Raw genomic sequence first — 22,103 nt, 5'->3', positions numbered from 1 at the left:
GGAAAAACGAAAAATAAGATTATTATGGGACGAAGGTAATACTTAACTTAATGACAGTGCATTTGTTACGTTTTTTATCAAAATTATACTCACAAATTTATCCGACATTACAAAATGTGTACGATTTGGTAAGGAATACGGATCTTCTAGGAGCTTGTAGACGGTGTAGATTCTATTGTGTGATTTCTGACGAGAGATTACCAGTGTGTATGTAGGCCAGTGACTCAGTGGTAATGCAAATGTGCCTCTTATACTCTTTAATTTAGCGAAAAGAATTTTTTTATGTCATGTTGGACGTTTGATCGGATATTAGAAGGATATTTTTAGACACAAATAAAAAAATGAATTTTATAGCTCACCTAAAAACCTTGAGACGAATCTTTTAAGCATAATTCGTCTAGCACATGTGGGTAGCACTAATAGCTAACCATGGACTAATTAAACTCAAAAGATTCGTCTCACGATTTTCTCCTTAATTATGTAATTAGTTTTTTATCTAGGTTTAATATTCTATTTAGATGTCTAGAGATTCGATGTGATATTGTTGAGAAAAAAAATTGGAAACTAAACGGACCCTAATTGTCATCGCTTTGCTAATCATGCATGGCTCTTCTGTAAATAGTGGATTCGTTATTCGGTCGATGGGTACAAGCACTGAGATGAGAATTTTTCGTGGAGATAATTCACATCACTTCTTTTTCAAGCTCTCGAATAAAGTGAAAATATCATATATCAGATATGAAAGATGGAATCATTCGCTGCCTCAGGGACTCTGCCTGACCTTTATTTCTTCTTGATGCATCGATCGTATATAGTAGCATTGTGCTTAGCTGAATTACTAGCATGACCCTAATTCGCGTACAAGAATGATATGTAGAAACATAAGATATGTAACTTCACAGCTTTAATTAAACTTATATGTGGAGAAACACAAGGAAATGTGATCTTTCTGCAACAGGAATACGTCCAACCATTTCCATTTGGTGAGTTGAACAGTAAAAGTAAAGGTAAATTCCTGATAGAAACATAAATTTTCCTGGTGTTTCAAGCAGTGAAGATATATATCTCTAACAGTAGTGCCATTTCTGAAATGGAAATCTGATCATTAAGGCACAAAAGCGAAGAGAAACTGATATAATGTTTCAGTCCTCATATATCCTTTTGCACATTTCAAGGATTAATGGAGTAGACATATCCATTATGGAACATCACATACTGTCGTTTGAGCATTGGTTAGAAAATCTACTGCTAAACTGGTTGAGCAACAAAAATCTTCTTCAGACCTTTATTATTGCAGGACCCATCACCCATGAGTCATGAGATTCCTGTTCTACGCGAAAATTAAGTCAAATGAACTTTCAATTCCAGGAAAGTATATACCATCACACCATTAGCTGTGCAATGTCCTTGCGAAACACACCCTCAACGAAATCCTTCCTCTTTGCGGTGGCAGAAGGGAATGATGAGTAGGAAATCCGCCTACACTGGCTGCTAACACTAATCTTGGTCGGCTGCATCATTGTAGGTAGAACAGGGAAGGACTTGGGTCGAATATTCAGAGGTGAAAACAACATCTTTCCACTGTCATGTGGTGAAGCTTTGGATGCAGATTTCTGAGCTGCTGTGCTCTTGCTTGTACTCGAAAGATGCCTGAATTGCTCTGAGCTGCCATTTGTTGGGCCTGGAGGATGAGGACGAATCTGTGCCGATGGCTTCATGCGGTCAAGCCAGCGAAGGATCATGTTACCAAGGTTCCGACCAACTTCTAGGTCTCTCTGCTGAATGTTCTTGTGCACTGAGACTGCAACATTGAAAACATCCCGTGTGCGCCTGCATAGAAAAATTCGTTTAGTCATGTAAAATCAATCAGAATGAATATTTAATATTGTGTAGTATAGTAGATAATGAGCAAGAACTATTCAGGGGTGAACAAAAGAATTGAAATGAAGTTCTATTTAAAGAGAACTATCTGAATTATATTAATCCTTAGTTTATACAATGGCCATCGTGGGGAGATTTGTAGAGCAGATATATACTGTTAGTGATAGATCCACATAAGAAAGAGGTTCAAACCATCAGTGTATCAGGTATGAAATGAAACCAAAGAATTAATTAGCATTTACATGGCTGGAGAGTCAGGATTATGTATGCAATATGCAGGTCCATTCACTAATAAGTGGTTGTGCATCAAAATGACTATAAAGTACAATGTTAGCATAAAAAAATCCAATTTCATGGGGATCAGCAAACTATGGAACTTAGTTCCAGGTTATAATATACCACAAAGCTGCAATACAACGTTTATGCTCCTTGTCGTGAGCCATGTCAAGAATTTTTATTTGGACAACACACATAGATGGTTCAGTGGCATTAAGCAAAAGTAGAGGCATATATGGTAATATAAGGTGATGTATTAGAATTAAAGATATCTCAAATGAATACACACCAAAGTGCAGATGAAAGGCATAAACAGAGCGGGAGATTTGCGGCTTGCAGGTATAATCTCTTGTATTGATAAGTAAAAAAAATGAATATGCAAGAATTCAGGAACACCACTTCCATGTTGAGCAATTCACCACAGAAATAGGAGTATTTGACAAGATTTCATATGGACTTATGACTTATGTATGACTGAAATGAGGCAGTCGCAGCCTTGAGAATGTAAGATCAAAGCTGTGCTTTTGGACAACTAACACCAAAAATGCTGGCAAAGCGACATTGTCCCAAGCTACTCGCTGCGCGTAAGGGAGTCCAATTCACCATGAATAAGCCTACATATTGTCCCGTATTATTACGGCATTGACATGTCTGCGCTAATTGATTTCAGGAGAGGCGACAGCTTAGCGCAGATTTCAGGAGAGGCGGAAGCAATTTCTAGGCAGGCGAGCGGGATTCGCCTCCGATTGGTTTGCTCCCCCAACAATCACAACAACCAAAAAGATGAAGTCAATGAATCCATGTGCCCCGATTTGGGCGAATCCCTAACCGAACCCTTCGCAGCACTGCGCGTGCGAGAGCGGGGGGAGGAGGAGAAGAGGGAGAGGCGAAGGAACCTGTAGACGAAGTGGCGGATCCTGGGGTGGTTGGGGCCGATGAGGCGGCGCTGGAGGCGGAGCGCGAGGCGGTAGGTCCGCCTGAGCCCCAGGAAGTAGGCCGTGATCGCCGTCAGCTCCCACAGCACCATCTCCGGTCAGGGGGGGGCGTCCGGCCACGCGCGCGCGGAGGAGGAGCGGATCGGCGGCGGAGAGGGTTTTGCGGCGGCGGCGGAGGAGGCGTGGTTTTGGTAAGAGAAAGGAGGGCAATGGCAATGGCATCTGCGTGCCGTGGAGTTCTAGTATCTCCTGGAAGATGCCGTGTCTTGGAGGAGGGGTTGCTGACTCAGGTGTTATGCTGGACTAGGCGATGGAGTGACGTCACTCCCTTCGTCTACCTGTCCGTGGTCTATCTGTGTGCCGGTCTTAATTGCTTGCTGTGTCGCTGGTTTTGTTGTAAATTATCCCTGCTTCAATATCCGGATTTATTTGTTTATTTATATCTATATGAATGTAAAAAAGGTTATGGAATATTATAAATGGAATAGAAGTAATAAAGTTAAGACCAATTAATTTGTCTGACTCGATACGATATCTTGATATAAAAATCAAGATATGAATGTATTATGGGTCGAGCTATGCCTTCAATCATGACTAAAGTGACCATGACTAAAGTGACCGGTCAATTTTATGGCTTATTTTATTACTAAATTTTATAACTTAGTTTTGAGAACATGTTCCTGAATAACAATTACTACGTACAACTTAACATCAGCATTGGATTGTTCAAACATTATACTTTCTAGACAATGGAACTCATTTCAGCATTTACTTTAGGGAAACCACTTCTAATTATTGTAGAATTTGGATAAATAATTGTCAAATATAAAATTATAGCTTATTAAAAAAACACTAGACAGCCCTAAAAATAGATACTCTATGTATGGTTAGGATTGTTTCAAACAAGATTACCTAATAGGCCTCCATATTAAGAACATTCTCAATCCATAACACTAGATAAACTTTTCATCATCAAGAAACCAGTACTAGACACTACTCTTCTAATGCAAACACCACTATTCCACACATGATATTTTGGATGTTTTGTAGAAACTATGTCTCATGTAAGACATGGTTTCATTCTCTTTCCTTATTTATTCACTTGTCATATCATTTTTCATCCTATGTGGCAACTTATTTAATGCTATGGACACTATTCTAGTCATTAGGTTGAGAATGCCCTAACAAACTAATATTGATTATGCCAATGACCAAATTTAGGGTGAGTTAATTTGAGATGGGAACGAAGACCGAGATAATAAAACGAGGTAAGATATTATTAAATGATTAATTGATTACTACTACGTAACTGTCACAAACTTTTAAAATTAGATTAATATATTTTTTAGCATCATTCATATTATTTTATAAAAAGACATGCGTAATTTAGCAGTTTAGAAAATATATACTCCTAAAAACCAAGAAATTATTTTTCTTTCCATTAAACAGAAAAGAACTCAGCCTCAAAAACTTTGGCCAACGTATTCGGTTTATGTCTGTTCTTGGTTTCAGGTAATCATGTCACCTTCAGTACAACATAGACGCTCACCCTGTGAACACCTCCGAAGATCGTCGAGACGAGCACATTGTCTCTCACTGAAAGCACAAAGACGACGTTCACCCTATGAGCACTATGAACACCTCCGAAGATCGTCGAGACGGGCACATCGTCTCTCACTGAAAGCACAAAGACGACGTTCACCCTATGAGCACTATGAACACCTCCGAAGATCGTCGAGACGGGCACATCGTCTCTCACTGAAAGCACAAAGACGACGTTCACCCTATGAGCACCTCCGAAGATCATCGAGACGGGCACGTCGTCTCTCACTGAGAGCACAAAGACACTGAAAGCACAGAGACGTTAGAATTCTAGAAAATTCATTTCAAAGAAGAGTCGAATTCAGAACCTCAAGTGCTATTAAGTTCTTATGTAACCAATAGGCTACAGAACCTTTCGCGTTTCTGAGATAATTTCTTGCAGTACGTGTCAATGGCTAGAAATGTTTTTGGTTGGATCGTTAGGAGTATATCCGTATATGCGCTAACCTTGGATTCGGAATTTCGGATATTCCACGTTACCATGCTGGTCTCATTTACAAAGGATCAATCGCTGTGTGGCCCACTGCAATTCACACCCAGTTTGAAATTATGGGCCGGATTAAGACGGGCCGTATACTGCGTGGGCCCAATTGGTAGATGCGTTGGCCCATCGCTCGGTTCTCTCTCAGCTTGAATTCACCTTCGAGAGTCACCACCGCGTCACCGTATCTAAGATGATAATTTTTTTCCTTCCCCTTAACCACAATAAGGCTATATTTAACATTTTAACCCATCACCGATAACCGTATTGGAGAAAAATCCCGTGGTTTCCTTGTCCCCGTGCTGCACTTGCGTCGGTGGAGGCTGGCGGATAGGATTAGGCCAAAACATATATAAAGTCTATATTTTGTTCATCTACAGTGTAGGGTCATTGCGAAGAAAAGGGCAACCCCCGTCATCCCCGATAGGAATGAGTTCTGGTCCGTTTGATTTTCTATGAAAGATAGATATCAACCATCTTCGTCCCTATCTCCTGATAGATGAATTTATCGTGAGAAATTGGTGACTAGTCCTCGTTGCCATCTCTATTTTTTTATCGTAATCTTATCGCTCGGTGGCTCGGTGCACAGAACCCGGCGGCGCATGGTCGGCGAAAGGGCAAAATGCTGTGTGTATATATGTGTGTGTTGCTACTTGCTACATGTCCGCCGCGCTGGTGGGCTTCGCCGGCCGGGAGCCCGGCCGGGGGCGGCGGCGGCGGCGGAACGCGAGGCGGAGGTGGCCGCTGTTCTTGAACCGGCGGCGCTCGGAGTCGACGACGTCGCACTCCGGGAAGGGGACGGGGTACCGGCGCGCGTCGTAGCAGTAGGAGTAGACCATGTTGTTCTCCCGGAAGCGGCGCATGGCCTGCTGCTTCTCGAGCGTCATGACGGCGAGGTCGGAGGCGAGGAGCGCGCCCTCGGCGGCGGCGCACTCGCCGGAGGCGCCGGAGGAGAGCATCTGGATGGGGTCGACGCGGCAGCCGACGAGGGCGAGGTCGGTGAAGGAGGCGACGAAGGGCCCGTGGCGGTAGTTGACGCGGTAGCGGCCGCCGGAGGTGGCCCAGGTGGAGGCGTCCCAGACGGTGGCGTAGAGCGACATGGGCTTGGAGGGGAAGTCGCCGGCCATGGCCGGCGAGCGGCGGACCTCGCGGACGGGGACGTCGTCGACGAAGAAGACGACGGCGGCGCGCGTCCAGAGGATGGAGTAGCGGTGGAACTCGGTGGTCGGGTCGAACGGGAGCACGTACCGCTCCTCCCGCCCCCGGCTCACGCTGCCATTGCCGTACACGTTCGTCTGCACCCGCCATGGCTTCCCCCGTATGTTCCCCAAGAACTCGAAGTCCAGCTCGTCGTGCCGCTTCTCGAACACGTCGCCGTTCGACGTCTGCATGCGCGCCATTAACCAACCAAATCAATCCACCAAAGAGAGCCGCCGCGCCGGCGTGGTTAACCAATCAATTACGCACGCACGCACGTAGAAGGCGACGACGACACCGGCGGTGTAGTCGGAGGGGAGCTTGATGGAGGCGCTGAAGAAGCCGTGCTGGTACATCGACGACGAGATGAACCCCGATCCTAAAAAAATCCAAATTTTGCGAGGATGATTTGAATCGGATTACGAGGAGGAGCTCAAATTTGCATTGGTGTTTACCGGTGGAGCGGTCGAGGAGGAGGCTGACGGTGCGGTCGTCGCCGGAGCGGAGGATGTTGTCGAAGCCGAACAGCGGCGTGTACCCCTCCTCGAACGCCACCGTCGTCACGTCGATCGCCGGCAGCGCCGCCGCCGCAACCACCACCACCACCACCATCACCACCACCACCAACGCACCGGCCATGCCGCCGGCGGCGAGCGCGCGCGCGATCTCTCCCTCTCGAATGCAACCCAACCCAGTGGATGCCAAGATTAATGGAGGCGGAGATGCATGCGAAGAAATCAAGATTAATTAAAAAAAATTCGCGCGCGGTTTAATTGGAACGGAGAATCGCATGCAATTGGAAAAGCATGCAACCCTTGAAGACCGGGGAGAGAAGAGAGAAGAAAACGCCTACACTTTCCCTGTTTTTTTTAATCCGTCATTAATTAGCGCAGGTAATTAATTACTACGCACTAAAATTAGTGCGACGGGTAACTTCCTGAAATTACGATGAAAAAGATTTAGTTCCGTGGTGAAAAGAGTAACTGACGGTTTTCTAGATTTTGACATTTGAATAATTAGCTCAATTTTTCGTGTCAAACCTCAACGATGATGATAATATCCACTGTTTTTTTTATGATAGATAGAGTACTAACGCTAAAAATGTCTTGTATGATGTAATCATGAAGGGGTATGAAATCTTAACAGCATACCTTGTCTATGAAAAAGAATAATTAGTTTCTAAAACTTAACTTAATACTTCTTTTAAATGCAATTATACATAGACCAAACTGTCGAAGTGGTTTGTCTATTAAGTATTTGTTAATCTAATAAAATATAGCAAACAATCACTCTATCTGTTAAGATGTTTGACTTTTTTGCGTGAAATGTTTGATCATTTGTCTTATTCAAAAAATTATGAAAATATCATTTATTTTGCTCATGACTTACTTTATTATCAAAATAACTTTAAACATAACTTATCATTTTTATATTAGTACTAAATTTTTGAATAAGATGAATGGTCAAACGGTTAAAAAGGTCAAACATCTTATATTATGAAAAGGAAGGAGACAGTAGTTAACAGTGACCATTATAATTTTATATAATTAATTATATGTTGAATAATAAATTACGAGTTTTAAAGTTTGGACGCTAGTTGCAGAACTTGCAAGGGTGAGTTTATATGCTAATTTTAAAAACATTTTAACAACAAATTGATACAGTAGAACTACTGCATTATCAAGTTCACACGTTGCAATGACATGTTTAATTAAATAATTTATTCATATTATTTAATATAACCATAAAATGTAAAGTCTATAATTAAATTTAATAAAAACACTTAAGTTATATTGCAAACATCTTTTTATCTTTTACAGTAAATAAAATTTTATGTAATATCGTATTAACTGTTAGTTGCCTAATTAGTGATGACATAACTTATTTATGTGGTGAGCTTGGTTGTTATATTGCAAGAGCAAGAGTAGGCAAGTCACAATCTATATTTTATGGGGTGTCTTGCACATTAAATATGATTCCGTTTGAGTAAAATGATTGTTGATTTGGCAGGATCATTAAATAAGAGAGTTTTATGATATGTTGATTTGGTAATTAAATAAGAGAGAGTTTTATGATATGAGACCGATAACTATACTATATCAAATTATGTATAGAGACTAAGCTAACCCCTTCGAACGAGGAAAAAAAGAAAAGCAAAGAGAGAGAGGAGAAAACGATGAAGCAGCCAATGAGGGGAGCGTCGTAATCCGGCGGCTGAAACTAAACCCCGATTTGGCCCAAATTAAACCCTAGCCATCCACCGCCGACTCTACCCCCCTCCGACTCACCCCCATGCCGCTCTCCTACTCAGCCGCCGCCGCGCCGCCGTCTCCCCTCGCCGCGCGCGGCCGGGGCCTCCTCCGCCGGCCGCCGCGCCCGACCCCCGTCGTCGTGGTGAGCTCACTCCCCACCCCCCGCCTTACGCCACTCGCGTTGCTCCGCCTCCGGTGTTTATTTTGTTCTACCTAGTGCTGTAGTGGTGTGATGATTTGTGATGGACTGATTGCTGATGGGGTCAGGAGCTTTAGGAATTAGGAGGTGTATTAGCATCAATTAAAAGGTTGATTTTTGGACTTCTTGGCAGATTGTGCTGGCTGATTTACGGTAGTGCTATGTTAACTGCACCAAAAGTTAGGTTATTGTTCATTGATTGGAGCTGTTCGTGTAAAATTTGCTTACCTCAAAGAAAAGTGGGTTCGTTTTCTTTGCTACAAGGCAGCAAAGCAAGTGTGGCGGTAGCAATGTTCAATTCAGTGCTCTAGATTAGTGCATTCCTGCCTATTTAAGCTGAAAGAAAGGTTCTTTTGTCATGCAGAGGTGTAAGAAGATTGATCAACTGAGGGTGGTCAATGGAGTACCACCATACATTCCAGTGTCTAACAGATCACTGTTGACTCCTGTCACGCTGCCAATTATCCAGGAAGCGAATGTTAAAAATGATACGAGGCTCCGTATCTTCTCGGGCACAGCTAATCCTTCTCTTTCCCAGGTCAGTTGAATGTCCCATCACTTTTTCATGCTTTGCGTACTGTTGTTTCGAATTTGGCAGAGGCAGCTAATTGGGCTATGTGGTTTACTGCTGTTGTAATATCAAAGTTGTTGTATTCTTCATGTCACTCATAACTTTCAGAAAATGGATTGTTTGTTGATGTAAAAGTGTATATTAATTATAGGTAGGCTCAAATAGGAATATAGCCAAGAACTATGAAAAGTGGAAAGCTGCTACTGAAAGAAGTCTAGCTGTAGTATTTAAGTGTGATGTGTTACAGTTAGCACATCTTTGACTGAATGATCAATTAAAAGTGCTAAACTAAGATGCAAGTTTTTCTTGTTGTCCTATCTGCAGGAAATAGCAAGTTACCTGGGCTTAGAACTTGGGAAGATTAACATAAAAAGGTTTGCTGATGGTGAAATATATGTTCAGTTACAAGAAAGTGTAAGGGGATGCGATGTTTTCCTTGTGCAACCAACATGCCCTCCTGCAAATGAGAATCTTATGGAACTTCTGATCATGATTGATGCCTGTAGGAGAGCATCTGCTAAAAACATTACTGCAGTTATCCCTTATTTTGGGTACGCCAGAGCTGACAGGAAGGTAATGCTGTCTTGCAATTTTTTGCCTCCAAATTATGATAGTGGTTTTGGGATCATATTGTTTTTTAGTGCCATTTGTCAAGCTTGCAACAGTGGGATTTTATTAGTTTCCGCAAAGAGAGAGAGAAGAGAGAGAGAGAGAGAGAGAGAGGGGCTTTTTGGGGTAAATTTAGGCTGTTTGTCCATTTGTGAAGGCCTTGGCAATCAGTAGCATTACATATTGTCTTAACACCTGAAGAACTCTTATTCTTGACACTAGGATATATTGTTGGAGTTCTTAATTTCAAATACTTACGGCACCACTCTGGCTGGCATGTCAAAACTAACCAAAATGAACATTTCTTGCTTTCAGTCTCAAGGTCGTGAATCTATAGCTGCAAAACTTGTAGCTAATATGATTACAGAAGCTGGTGCAAACCGTGTCCTTGTATGTGATCTTCATTCCAGTCAAGCCATGGGATACTTTGACATCCCAGTAGATCATGTTTATGGTCAGGTACACATTGATGCATGTTCATTGATAACTTAAAAGACTTGCATGTTGTTTCATTTGCGCTTATAACTTTGTCTTTCTTTTTGCTTCTTTGATCTGTCAAGCCGGTGATTCTTGATTATCTCGCCAGCAAGACAATATGTTCAGATGACTTGGTGGTGGTGTCTCCCGATGTTGGAGGTGTCGCCAGGGCACGTGCTTTTGCCAAAAAGCTATCAGATGCACCTCTAGCAATTGTTGATAAAAGAAGGCATGGACACAATGTTGCCGAGGCAAGTAGAGCATTCTTTGCTTTCTGTTTATAACAGATTAACAGGATACCCATGATTGAATGCAAGCATGAAAAAAACTTAGTTTGTTCTAAGTTCTTCACCATACATGGTGCATGTTATATGAACTGCAGCTTAGGATGATGTATAGAAGAAGAAATATTCTGTGGCACCTTTTTCTAGATTTATTCTGCGTGAAAATTATGGTGCTTGATGCATGAAATTTATAGTGCTTAATACATTTTGAGATGTGTTTATCTTACTAAATGTTGCATAGTTGTTAAAAATTATCATGCTTTCTGAAATTAAACCATTATAGTTTTATCATATTCATTTTTTTACAGGTAATGAATCTTATTGGAGATGTTAGAGGAAAAGTGGCTGTTATGATGGACGATATGATCGATACAGCTGGTAAGTTTTCATTTGAAGTGTTCCCATTCATGCAAGGCGGTTGAGAATTTACTTTTAACATTAAGTTCATACAAAACTAGTTTCGTTTTGCCTTCCAAATATCAATATTCTAATGAAACCAATTAAATCAGGAACTATTGCCAAAGGGGCTGAGCTACTGCATCAAGAAGGAGCAAGAGAGGTCTATGCCTGCTGTACACATGCTGTTTTTAGGTACGGTATATTTGTACTTATTATAGTACTTATAGTAGATTTTGATGTAGTAAGCTAGCGGAACTTGATTTACTGTGGAGAAACTCAGGATCCCCTTTGCCATGCTTATAGGCATACTTTATTCGTGATTCTGGTGGAATTGCTTTTTACAAGTTTGCCTAAACAATTCATAAGCTGCAATTGTTTACCATACTTATAATCGGCAACAATGATCAATGTTCTTGAATTAAATTCGAGTTATGCTTTGTTATACTTCTGTGGAAAATTTATAGCTGTCTGGTGGTTTTTATATTTGTCCGTTGCCTTCTTCAGCCCGCCTGCCATTGAAAGGTTATCAAGTGGTTTGTTTCAAGAAGTGATCATCACAAACACTATACCTCTCAAGGAGGACAAGAGTTTTCCGCAGCTGACTATTCTTTCAGTTGCTAACCTTTTAGGGGAGACAATCTGGCGTGTGCATGATGATTGCTCAGTAAGTACTTTACTAGATATCGCGCAAACTCTCTACTCTTTCATGTGCTGCACTGGGTTGCTTCCAAATTCCAATTGATTCCACAACTCATTTCTTAATGCTCATGTTACCATTGAATGTTTCAAAATTATAATGGCACGGTCGCAAATTTCCCTTGATTAAAAGATCAGTTTTTCTTTTCTTGGGTGCAACTCTTTTGATGTTCAGACTGATGATCCTCTAAATCATTTAACCAATGCAGGTTGGTCATGAGCCGTACTCAAGCTTGGACATTGATTGAAGCTCAAGGTGTATTGCCCCCCAACTATCAGCGCTACCTAGCCCCAAATTTTGGATTTTGTTTATGTTTGGTTTCGCAGAATAAGCTGTGTAATCTGATATTATTCTATTGGTGTAAGAAGCCAATTAACTCTTCAGTATTTCGATGAACCATAGTACATAATATTGAAATTTAGGTAGTTTAGCTTACTACTAGTATGCTCAATGTAATGTACATATCGTTCCACGTGATCCATGTATTTCTTTGCAAAGCTCAATGCCGAATTGTTCAACTTTATGGGCTCTCTGCGATGGGTACAACGTGCAGTTTCATTTGGTCGTCTCTCTCAAACGAAAATTTGAATGCGATAGTGTTTTTTTTTTAATTTTGCATCGGTGTTACGCTAATTGTTGGCCAAATATTGTTGAGATTATATCTTCAATATACATTAAAATAAAAGTTATCGAATGTTCACAGGATGATCTGGTTTGTCTTGTAGATCCTTTCAACATTAAAACATCTTTTTGTGACCTTCAATGATGATCCACAATGAGGAAATTCTTTGCAACCCAAAAGATGCTTAATATGCAGTAAACGATCCAAGTTCTAATCCAAATTTCTGAACAGTTGGCATGTGAAAGAACATAGAAACGCGTAGGTTCACCTCCATAAAAAGGCTGAAAACCAATGGTCACTGAAAAGAATGACCATTGCTTGATGGTAGTATAATTTACTGATTGTTTGCCAAGTAGCACATCACACATCTTACCTAATACAGAAATTGTACAAACAGCATTTATTCAATTTCTATTTTCTAGTGCTTAGCTTCCAGATCAAAAAAGAATAACCATTGCTTGATATAACTTACTGATTACAGTGGGGCCCTAATGGTTGTTGCACCGAATGAAACAATGCCGAATGATCGAATAGCCAAAACCTCAAAATTCTGGGCATAAAATATGTGATCGCAAAATTGTGTAAAACTAGATTTACATGTCAACTAGTATCCTAGACGCATCTTGGACGCTGTGTTGGGGCCAGGTGAGATGTGATTCAAAGTACATTAATGTTAAGTTTAGGAATAATCTTCCACAGGTACAGATCTGATCTTCAAAAGATTGCCTGCAAACATCCAAAACCCGCACCGAATTAAAATGACTTGGAAAAAGTAAAAAGGCTAGATTAACTTGCTTGGTCTATTAGATATTTACAGAGACCAAAAATAATCACAACCAGTTCGTGTGCAGTAAATGCCTTTTTTTAATCATTGCAATATGAACCGCACAAACAAAATGAACTTGTAAAATTAGAATAGACAAATATGTATTTACGTGTTATTAAGCAATTGTACGTCTGTTCTGCCTGTTCCTAACAATTAAACTCAAGTGCGACTGCCAATTGAAAATGGCCATCCAGCACATTGTCATGCTTAAGCTTGACAGATTGCCTTGACCAATGTGTGCCTAACATAAAGTGCAGGGAAATGGCTAATGCGACTTATTGCTTGTGTTTTAAGAAAACATAGAAGGAATTACACAAGAGCATAACAGTAAATGAATGTCATAAAGAAACTTTTAAACAACTAAAACATTCAATGGTTTTGATAATACTTTACCTGTTTCAGTAAAGTAAGAGGATCAAGGCAGACCAAGGCATGATTGTGGTGGCAGAGAGATGATTATTTATACAAATGAGATGGCTTTACGATCATTTGCTCGCAACGCTAGATTGTTGTATAACCTCATAGTGTACCACGTGGGATAGAACCCATTGCGGTGCATTGCTTCCATCCATCTCTCAGCCTCATCCCTGTCACCATTCTTGCAGTAGCCATGTATCATTATATCAAAAGTCCATCGATTCGGTTCATATCCCTTTCTGCACAGCTTCTCAAACAAGTTACAAGCAGAATCCATCCTGCCCACCATGCTCAATCCTCGCAGCAGCATGTTATAAGTGTAAACATCGACTGGAAAATGCTTTTCTAGGTCCTCTTCTAAATCCTCTAAGTCATTCATGTTCCTAATACCATTTGCAAACATCATAACAAGTTCACCAATCAAGAATCGTCCAACCCCCTTACCTTGGATCTCTTCTGGTTTCACTGTTGCCTTCTCTGATTGGTCTCTTGAACGTTTCCAAGCCTTCAGAAGGTCACCACCTCTCAATGTGTGCAACAGAAGAGCATTACACAGGAAAGCTGAAACAGGGCGACCTGTTTTTCTGAAGTCATCAATAATCTTTATGACATTGTCATAATCTCTCACGGAGCACAACAGGAGCACAAGCTGTTCATAGCAGCTGATGCTCGGGACTAAACCTTTTTCCCTTGCTTCCCTCCAGAACACCATTGCCTGTTCTGGCTTGCGAGCTTCACATAGACCAGATATGAATACATTGTATAACTTGGTGCGTGGTGCCTTCTTGTCACGAATGAAGTTAAAGAAGTTTAGTGCATCGCCAATACGCTTGCTCCTCAGATAACTCATAAGAAGAAGGACATTGCTGTCTCCTGATGGTTCAAGCCCAGCATACTCCATTTGGTTATATACCTCCCTGGCCATGTCAGCCTTTTTAGCGTGCCCAGCCCCAGAAATGAAGTAGTTGTAGCATACACGAGGGTGTAGTGCAGTCCGTTGCAACTGGTTGTTCAGCAGCTCAAGAACCTCAGCATACCTGTTCACCTCACACATAGCACACACAACCGACTGATAGAGGCTTCGGCTTGGGATGTGGCCCATATCTTGCATTTCCAATAGGAGCCTTGGCAGCACATCCACCCTCTTGATCAATATTAATGCCCGAATCAAGCTATTGTAAGTTGACTCATATCGATACAAGCCCATAGGACTTTTACTGCTTGACATCTGAGGCACTTGACATGCTGCCTCCACATCCCCACTCTTGCACAATGCCACAAGGTACTTGGCCAAGACACTGTCTGTTGGGCATGCCTCCTGCTTGAGTGCACTGTCGAGAAGGACCCGCACCTTATCTAGCTTCCCCTCCTGACAAAGGACATTTGCAAACATGGTAAATGTCTGGCGCCCAGGGAAGTACCCTTCTGCCATAGCCTGTTCCAACACCAAACATGCCTCTTCTGTGTCCCCAACTTGACACAGAGCTCTGATCAAATTGTTATAGACATCGTTGTTAGGGTTAACCCCAAGCTCCATTCTTGACCGATACAAGTGTGCTGCGACTTCCACAAGCCCAGCCTTGCAAAAGAAGCAAAGGGCGGAATTCATGGTTGAAAGGCCTGGAGCAATGCCCTCCTCCATCATTTCCACAAGTAAGTCATACACTTCACCAAGCCTGTTACTGCGAAGCAAGCGATAAATAAGCCTGTCATACCGACGTCCATCAGGAATATACCCCTCAGCCTCTTTCTTCTCAGAAAGGAACTGCAACGTAGTATCAAGCCTTCCAGCCTCAAGGAGGCCATGAATCCATGAGCCGTACACATCAGGGGAAGGGAACCTGTCAACAATCTGAGCTGCCTCATCGAAGCGCTCACGGCGGCACAAGACTGTGATGATTGAGCCAGCTGCAGCGCCACCGGATGCCTCGTCGAAAGGGAGCGTGTCCAGGAGAGCCACAGCATCTCCGATGCGGGATTGGCGGCAGAGGCTCTTGATGCGAATGCAGGTCGCCACGGGACTGGAAGCAAGGTGGCGGGAGAAGGAATCAGCATAATCATAGAGTGACGCCTCAACGAGGGAATTGAGGAGAATGTGGGAGGAGAAGGCGTCGAGGTCGAGGCCGCGGAAGCGCATGCGTCCGAGGATGCTGAGCCCTCGCTGGGGATCGCCGGCGACGGCGTAGCCAACGACAAGCGTGTCGTGGAAGCGCGAGCGGGAGGCGGACGCGGCGGTGTTGGTGAAGAGGCGGAGCCAGTCCACCACCACGCCGGAGCGTCGCGAGCGGGAGAGCAGGCCAAAGATGGCGTGGTAGACGGCGCGGGAGTGGGAGTATCGCCGGCGGCTCCCCGACCAGTCGAAGAACCTGAGGCGGAGCAGCAGCAGCGCGTCGTCGTCGGGGAGCTGCCGCGGGCGGTGGCGGAGCACGGCCAGCACGAGCTCCTCGGAGAGCGGGAGCGCATCGAGCGCGGCCGCGTCCTCGGACGCGAGGGCGCCGTAGATCGCGTCGAGCGCCTCGGGCGGCGCGACCGCCCCCGCAGCCCCGCGGCGGCGCAGGAGGAACCAGTCGCGGAAGGAGTCCGCGACGGCGCGCACGACGGGGGCGAGCTTGGCGGCGGCGTCGGCCCGGCGCGGGAGCAGCGGGGAGAGCGAGGGCAGCGGGGGAGGCGGCGCGGTCGTGGTGGACGACGCAGAGAAGGTGTTCGAGAGAATGGCGAGGAGGAGGGGCCGGCGGGAGCGGGAGTGGAACGGCGCGAGGAGACGGGGCATGGCGTGGGTCGCGCGGGGGGAGGCGGTCAACGGCGGGGAGGAAGCCGCCGGCAGCGGTGGCAGCCGGCGGCGGAGGGTGGCATCGGGTGTGGCGGCGGCGAGGCGTGCGTGGAAATATTTGGGGTTGGGGTTGGGCCGGTTGGTCGGTCTCGTTTGGGGTGGTGGCGCGGCGCGACGTGGGCCGAGCGAGCCAAGATGAAAGCATCACGAAGCTTCGAGGCTCATCCGATTTCCAATTTTTTTAAAGCAATTTTACATAATTTAAGTAAATATCGGGAGTTACTAAAATTTTATTGTAAAATTTAGTATTTTGATTGGTACCTCTACCTTCTCAAGCACTATAAAATTGATTTTTTTCCTTCATTCTCTCTGAGTCAAAATAAAGAGGCTTACAGCTTACTAGCTCCATCTCATATTACTTCCTCCGGTTTTTTAATTTAATATTATTAAATTTTAAGATATGTTTATTCATTCGTCTTATTTAAAAATTCTATCCAAATATGTAAAGTTATATTCATGCTTAGAGTTCCTATAATAATAAATCAAATCATAACAAAATAATTAATGATTATATTTTTTTAATAAAACAAATAGTCAGACATAAACTTAAAAGTATCAAATAAAAAAAGAATAAAATATAGGAGTACTAATTGATATAATCTAGTGTAATGGATCACCTTTTTAAGATGAATGTGATAATCTCTGTATATAAAAATAATTTCTACAAATAAATCTAGATATAACACATGTCTAGATTATATATAGAAATTTGTTTTATCAGTGACATGTGCTATGTGCTATTTTTTAAGTGATTAAGGTCAAAGTGAGTTATAGTTATGCTGATTTTAAATAAGGAAGTGGACGAAAAAATAGATATATTTTTAGACGGATGAAGTAGTTTGATAAACATTCCAGTGTGTTTATTCTTATGTCATATACAGTGGATAACTGATATTTGTATAAGTCTCCCGTTTATGCTTGGATGTTGTTTGGATTATATATACAGAGTAATAAATTCGTATACTTAATGATTTGGTGGCTATCTAGATTAGTACTATGATAAATTCATATAATTGTTATTGTGATTCCGTGGGTATCATATATAGGGATGGTAATGGGTATAAACTTTTTGTCTGAAAATAAAATTATATAGAGTTTTGAACTAATTTTTTTTAAGAATTAAATAGGGTTACGAAAGAACCAAGGGCCTTAGCCCATTACCCCTCCTATCCATGTGTCTGGTATCAAGCCATCTATTAGATTAACTGATGACAGTAATTTCTCGTATGCTAACATTGAAGTATTAATTATTGTTCATGCCATTAGCGGTGGTGAAGAAGCTTCATAAATAGTTTTTTCTTTTGACCGGATCGTAGAGGCGATATATATACCCAACTGAATATATTACTTCAATCAATTTTACAAACAGCTTCTTTGGTAACAATAACGTAATAGCAATTTTCTCTCGCCGTTGTGTGTGCAAATTAAGTCCAAACAGCTTGCATCCGCTGAGTCTTTGACATAGCTATCAAATTCTTACAACATATTGGTACCAAAGTTCTTTTTGGTATACAGCGTTTTACCCAAGTCATCAAACCACCTCTTCATCTTAAATTGCCGAAAGCAAGGAAAATATATCTATCTTGTGATTTTCACTTGGAAAATTTCTTCTTTTTCTCTGTTAATACACAAAGGCAATGTTACACGACATGAGGGAGAGGAAAAGGTTCACCAAACCATTCCCATAAAAAATCGGGAGTCAAACATTTTTTTTAAAACATATTTGAAAACTGGTGGCTACTGACAAATTCCAATTAAAATTTGTCAAAAACTTAAGATTTGGTTTGACATTTTGAACTTCATGGGAAAGTGATAGTTTGTTTTCTCGGGCTATATATACCCTGAAAATTAAAGTGCGGTTTTCGTAGAAACCGACAAATTCTCATCTATTTTGTAAAGCTAAAGGTTATGCAGTATCTATTAAACAGTGGAGAAAAATTAATAAATTTATTATTAGGACACGAACACAAATTCGAACAGAAAAGATCATAACGCTCGGATGTAAAAGCAAACTTGCCTCTGCCTCTAGGACAGGATTATTGGAACATCAAATATATGTCTACAGGTTCTCTTAACATTTTCCTATTCATCCCTCCTAACTTGTCACCAACGTACTATCACATAATAAGTTACGCATTAATTAAGTAAATGAACTGTTGCAATTTGAGAATTAACCAATCGAAAGCATATGGATTAGATACAGATTAGTCAGTTAATTAAACATCAATTAACTGACGACGAACAAATTAAAGAACAGAGATTAATTAAACATGCTAATCAATGGACATCCACTCATGCATGCACGCGTCGATCTATATATGGATGGCTGACACCGACGGCGGGACGCCGCGCCGCGAGCTCGATCGATCATGCTGCTGCGGGAGCCTCGGCGGGGCCGGCTCCGGCTCCGGCGGCGGCACCGGCGGTGCTGGCGCCTGCTGTGGCTGCCTCGAGCACGGTGCCGACGCCGGCGGCGGCCTTGCCCAAGACGCCGCAGGCCTCGTTGCACATGGTGGTGCAGGCGGGGTCCGTCTTGCCGTTGGCGCAGCGCTCGTAGCAGTCGTCGTAGCAGCCGTAGGAGGCCGCCGCCGGCACCGACGCGGCCGCCACCACGACGGCGACGAGGAGTAGCGCCGCCACGCCCATCCTGATCACCGCCATTATTGTATGTAGTATCAAACTCTTGCTGCTTCTCCTGAGAAGAAAGAATCGCGCACTCGACCGCAGAATCGAGCTAGCTAGCTGCTGCAAGAGATCGAGAGAGAGATGGAAGAAGAGACGATGGATTGAGCTGGTCGCTGGCTAAGATAAGAATTAAGCGGAGCGTGTTTGATTTATATATGTGAATTGATGCATGGGAGGGCAGGACGGAGAGCCGCGGAGACGACGTGAGGACATGAGAGCTTCCCGGCCAAGCGTGTGGTTTTTTCTTGAGAGCGTACGTGTATGTGTTGGTTATTTGCACTAAAAACCCTTCTAATTTTTAATTCCGGAGATGTTTCCCTCGTTTGTTGATGTATTGATAGTTTACTCCTAATTACTCCCCCAATTATATTTATATCATTTCATGTATTGTTAAATATATTTTTATGTATATATATATTTTTACATATTTGATAATTTTTTTAATAAGACGAATAGTCAAACACGTATAAAAAAGTCAACGGCGTCGAACATTTAGGGACGGAGGTAGTAGTTTTATAAGACCACCTTCATCCTGAAATAGGTGAACAATTTAGAAGATAGGCGATATTATGAGCTGAGCAAAATGATCAAGATATACACCATGTTATATGATAGATGTTTATGAATAGAATTTAGTTGGGGTAAAATAAATTGAAATTTAAATAGATATATTTTGGATGGACCTAAGGCCCAATCAGCGGAGAAATTTTTCGTCGTATAATCATTGTACGTATAGCAGTGTTAATATAATATCTAGTGCACCGGGAAATATAATATTATAGATATATTGTGTTATTGCACGTATAGTTATCAACTTACTGCAAGATTATGTTAGCAATTGTACTCCTCTCCCTTTGATGTTCTAAAGTCAAGAGGATTTGTTTCAATAATGTACAACAAGAGGTAAATGATTAGCTAGAACATTAGTACATGTATGAAGATTGGTAGAAAGATGGGTTCCAACTTAATTTGGGGTGGAACCATGATTCCAAAACCAAGGATTTTGATAATATGACACTAGTCTACTGGTTTCGCATGACGCTTAGAAGTTTAAGCTGGCTTAATTATTGGCTTAAAAGAATAACTAATAAACTATCTTATATGTCTCCGATTAAACTTTCAGCCAGAAAGGCCGATCTACAACCGGTTTGATTACTCGTTTTTTAAGGAAAATGATATGATCAGGGAGATTCGGAATGCAATTGCAAAAATAATCACTATTATTCCAGCACAATTGATGATATATTAAACTAGATTTGTTCTCTTGTGAAAAATCATAATTAGTACGTGGAGACGAGAATAATAAAAATCAAAATGTTGATTCCTAACCAGTGGTATTAAAGTTGGGTCTATAATTTTGACCCGTGCACACTCAAGTGGTGTAGACCCAAAGTTAGCCTAATAGATCAATAGAGCTCTCTTAGTTTTGAGTTAGTATAACTTATACTAAATTTTTAATATGAGACTATTCCAATTTCTCACAGAGATGACATATAATAAAATATAGGCAATATATATTTGAAAACAATATGGAGAAGATCGAAAACCATACTTTCTTTTTTTTTGTTTGGTTTTTGCTTACTCTCTTCGGGCCTTTTTTTGATTGAATTTGTTGGATCATCGAAATGTTCGCTTATAAACAAGATGAAACGCATTGGTAATACGGGGACAGAACCACCACCCAGTGTCCAGTGACCCCAGGCAGCTGCTCTACAATTTTGATGTCTTGGTGATTGAAAATAATTTTTTAAGCCATACTCACTGTAATTAGATTTACTTAGACTCTAATAAACGTTTTCTAGCTCTTATCAGTATAATCCGTGCAATTTGATTTTATGCCGTATAATATTAAAATAGGAGTATTAAGTAACGACATGTTTACACAAGATGGATATCACAATAGAACGAAAGATGAATTAACACAATGTAATAAGAGAACTTAATTACTTAATAATAATAATAATTATTATTATTATATTATTATTATATGAGAGTTACAAATCGGAGACACGAACTTGCAGAAATTAATTAAACAACTAAACGCTTGACGTTTAAATTAACGAAATTTCAAACAAAAAACCAACGGAACACGCGCGAATATACGATGGTCGATCGATGGCCGGCGGCGAACGTCAGACGACGGAGGGTGGCGCCGCCGCTCGATCATGCTGCCTTGGGTGCGTAGGCGGTGCCGGCTCCGGCTCCTGCTCCAGCTCCGGCTGCGGCTCCGGCTCCAACTCCAGCTCCGGCTGCGGCTCCGGCTCCAGCGCCGATGGCGGCGCCAATCCCGACGGCGGCGCTGATGCCGGCGGCGGCCTTGCCGGCGACGCCGCAAGCCTCGTTGCACATGGAGGTGCAGGCCGGGTCCGTCTTGCCGTTGGCGCAGCGCTCGTAGCAGTCGTCGTAGCATCCGTACGCGGCCGCCGCCGGCACCGACGCGGCCGCCACGACGGCGACGACGAGGAACAGCGCCACCACGGCCGTCCTGCCCATCTGCGCCATTAATCTCACCGCCGCGAGCGAGCTTAGCTCAATCAGCTCACCTCAGCTTCAGTTAGCTCGAGCTAGCTAGCTGCTGCTGTGATGCGGTGATCGATCGATCTGCGGAATCGAAAAGCAAGCGATCGATGCACGATGATCGAATCGAACAAGAAATAATGCGAGAGATGAGCTGCTTCGATTTGGTAGCGGCGGCGTGGTGGTGGAGGTGTTTATGTAGGGCGAGAGGTAATGGCGCGCGCGGCGTGAGGCCGCGAGAGCTTCGCGGGCTACGTGCGGTGGCCGTCGATCGATCGCATGCGCGCCTCGGCATCCGGCGAGCTCCCCGGTTCTCGGTTCGTTGACCCAACAGAAGAGCTAGCTT

The 22,103-nt window shown here is 42.6% G+C and overlaps 5 protein-coding genes across 5 annotated transcripts; 1 reads left to right on the top strand and 4 right to left on the bottom strand.

Annotated features, from left to right (window-relative positions):
• Nucleotides 1-1,123: 1,123 nt before the first annotated feature.
• LOC102718334 lies at nt 1,124-3,347 on the bottom strand. Its single transcript, XM_006646763.3, has 2 exons — nt 3,054-3,347; nt 1,124-1,830 (listed from the first exon to the last, which is right to left on the bottom strand). Exons 1-2 carry the CDS (start codon nt 3,182-3,184, stop codon nt 1,383-1,385), a joined length of 579 nt encoding a protein of 192 aa, XP_006646826.1. The 5' UTR covers nt 3,185-3,347; the 3' UTR covers nt 1,124-1,382.
• Nucleotides 3,348-4,563: 1,216 nt separating this feature from the next.
• LOC102717683 (probable xyloglucan endotransglucosylase/hydrolase protein 30) lies at nt 4,564-7,172 on the bottom strand. The gene is made up of 3 exons (XM_040521136.1): nt 6,828-7,172; nt 6,651-6,751; nt 4,564-6,560 (listed from the first exon to the last, which is right to left on the bottom strand). Exons 1-3 carry the CDS (start codon nt 7,009-7,011, stop codon nt 5,832-5,834), a joined length of 1,014 nt encoding a protein of 337 aa, XP_040377070.1. The 5' UTR covers nt 7,012-7,172; the 3' UTR covers nt 4,564-5,831.
• Nucleotides 7,173-8,560: 1,388 nt separating this feature from the next.
• LOC102717408 (ribose-phosphate pyrophosphokinase 1, chloroplastic) lies at nt 8,561-12,363 on the top strand. The gene is made up of 9 exons (XM_006648209.3): nt 8,561-8,766; nt 9,188-9,361; nt 9,719-9,967; nt 10,319-10,462; nt 10,564-10,731; nt 11,073-11,142; nt 11,274-11,355; nt 11,668-11,827; nt 12,069-12,363. The coding sequence occupies exons 1-9, from the start codon at nt 8,665-8,667 to the stop codon at nt 12,105-12,107; spliced, it is 1,188 nt and encodes a 395-aa protein (XP_006648272.2). The 5' UTR covers nt 8,561-8,664; the 3' UTR covers nt 12,108-12,363.
• A 398-nt stretch (nt 12,364-12,761) lies between these two features.
• On the bottom strand, nt 12,762-16,633 carry LOC102717131 (pentatricopeptide repeat-containing protein At1g71210, mitochondrial). The gene is made up of 2 exons (XM_006648208.3): nt 13,702-16,633; nt 12,762-13,208 (listed from the first exon to the last, which is right to left on the bottom strand). The coding sequence occupies exon 1, from the start codon at nt 16,493-16,495 to the stop codon at nt 13,769-13,771; it is 2,727 nt and encodes a 908-aa protein (XP_006648271.2). The 5' UTR covers nt 16,496-16,633; the 3' UTR covers nt 12,762-13,208; nt 13,702-13,768.
• Nucleotides 16,634-21,225: 4,592 nt separating this feature from the next.
• Nucleotides 21,226-21,927, bottom strand: LOC121053486 (merozoite surface antigen 2-like). The gene has a single exon (XM_040520453.1). It carries the CDS (start codon nt 21,740-21,742, stop codon nt 21,404-21,406), a length of 339 nt encoding a protein of 112 aa, XP_040376387.1. The 5' UTR covers nt 21,743-21,927; the 3' UTR covers nt 21,226-21,403.
• Between the last annotated feature and the right edge of the window lie 176 nt (nt 21,928-22,103).

The sequence above is a fragment of the Oryza brachyantha genome, chromosome 2 (assembly GCF_000231095.2).
Source record: "Oryza brachyantha chromosome 2, ObraRS2, whole genome shotgun sequence".
In the NCBI taxonomy this organism is placed as follows: Eukaryota; Viridiplantae; Streptophyta; class Magnoliopsida; order Poales; family Poaceae; genus Oryza; species Oryza brachyantha.
Note: the sequence above shows the minus strand (reverse complement) of the source record. Positions and strands in the feature narration are given on the sequence as shown.

What these genes read in the sequence shown, in the direction of transcription:
- LOC121053486 (XM_040520453.1), bottom strand. Translation starts at nt 21,742, where the DNA reads ATGGCGCAGATGGGCAGGACGGCCGTGGTGGCGCTGTTCCTCGTCGTC.
- LOC102717131 (XM_006648208.3), bottom strand. Translation starts at nt 16,495, where the DNA reads ATGCCCCGTCTCCTCGCGCCGTTCCACTCCCGCTCCCGCCGGCCCCTC.
- LOC102717683 (XM_040521136.1), bottom strand. Translation starts at nt 7,011, where the DNA reads ATGGCCGGTGCGTTGGTGGTGGTGGTGATGGTGGTGGTGGTGGTGGTT. An exon ending in CCTCCTCGACCGCTCCACCG is followed by an intron (nt 6,752 to 6,827) that starts GTAAACACCAAT and finishes GGATTTTTTTAG; the next exon opens with GATCGGGGTTCATCTCGTCG. An exon ending in GTGTCGTCGTCGCCTTCTAC is followed by an intron (nt 6,561 to 6,650) that starts GTGCGTGCGTGC and finishes GCGCGCATGCAG; the next exon opens with ACGTCGAACGGCGACGTGTT.
- LOC102718334 (XM_006646763.3), bottom strand. Translation starts at nt 3,184, where the DNA reads ATGGTGCTGTGGGAGCTGACGGCGATCACGGCCTACTTCCTGGGGCTC. An exon ending in ATCCGCCACTTCGTCTACAG is followed by an intron (nt 1,831 to 3,053) that starts GTTCCTTCGCCT and finishes TTTTCTATGCAG; the next exon opens with GCGCACACGGGATGTTTTCA.
- LOC102717408 (XM_006648209.3), top strand. Translation starts at nt 8,665, where the DNA reads ATGCCGCTCTCCTACTCAGCCGCCGCCGCGCCGCCGTCTCCCCTCGCC. An exon ending in TAGATCATGTTTATGGTCAG is followed by an intron (nt 10,463 to 10,563) that starts GTACACATTGAT and finishes TGATCTGTCAAG; the next exon opens with CCGGTGATTCTTGATTATCT. An exon ending in TGTACACATGCTGTTTTTAG is followed by an intron (nt 11,356 to 11,667) that starts GTACGGTATATT and finishes TGCCTTCTTCAG; the next exon opens with CCCGCCTGCCATTGAAAGGT.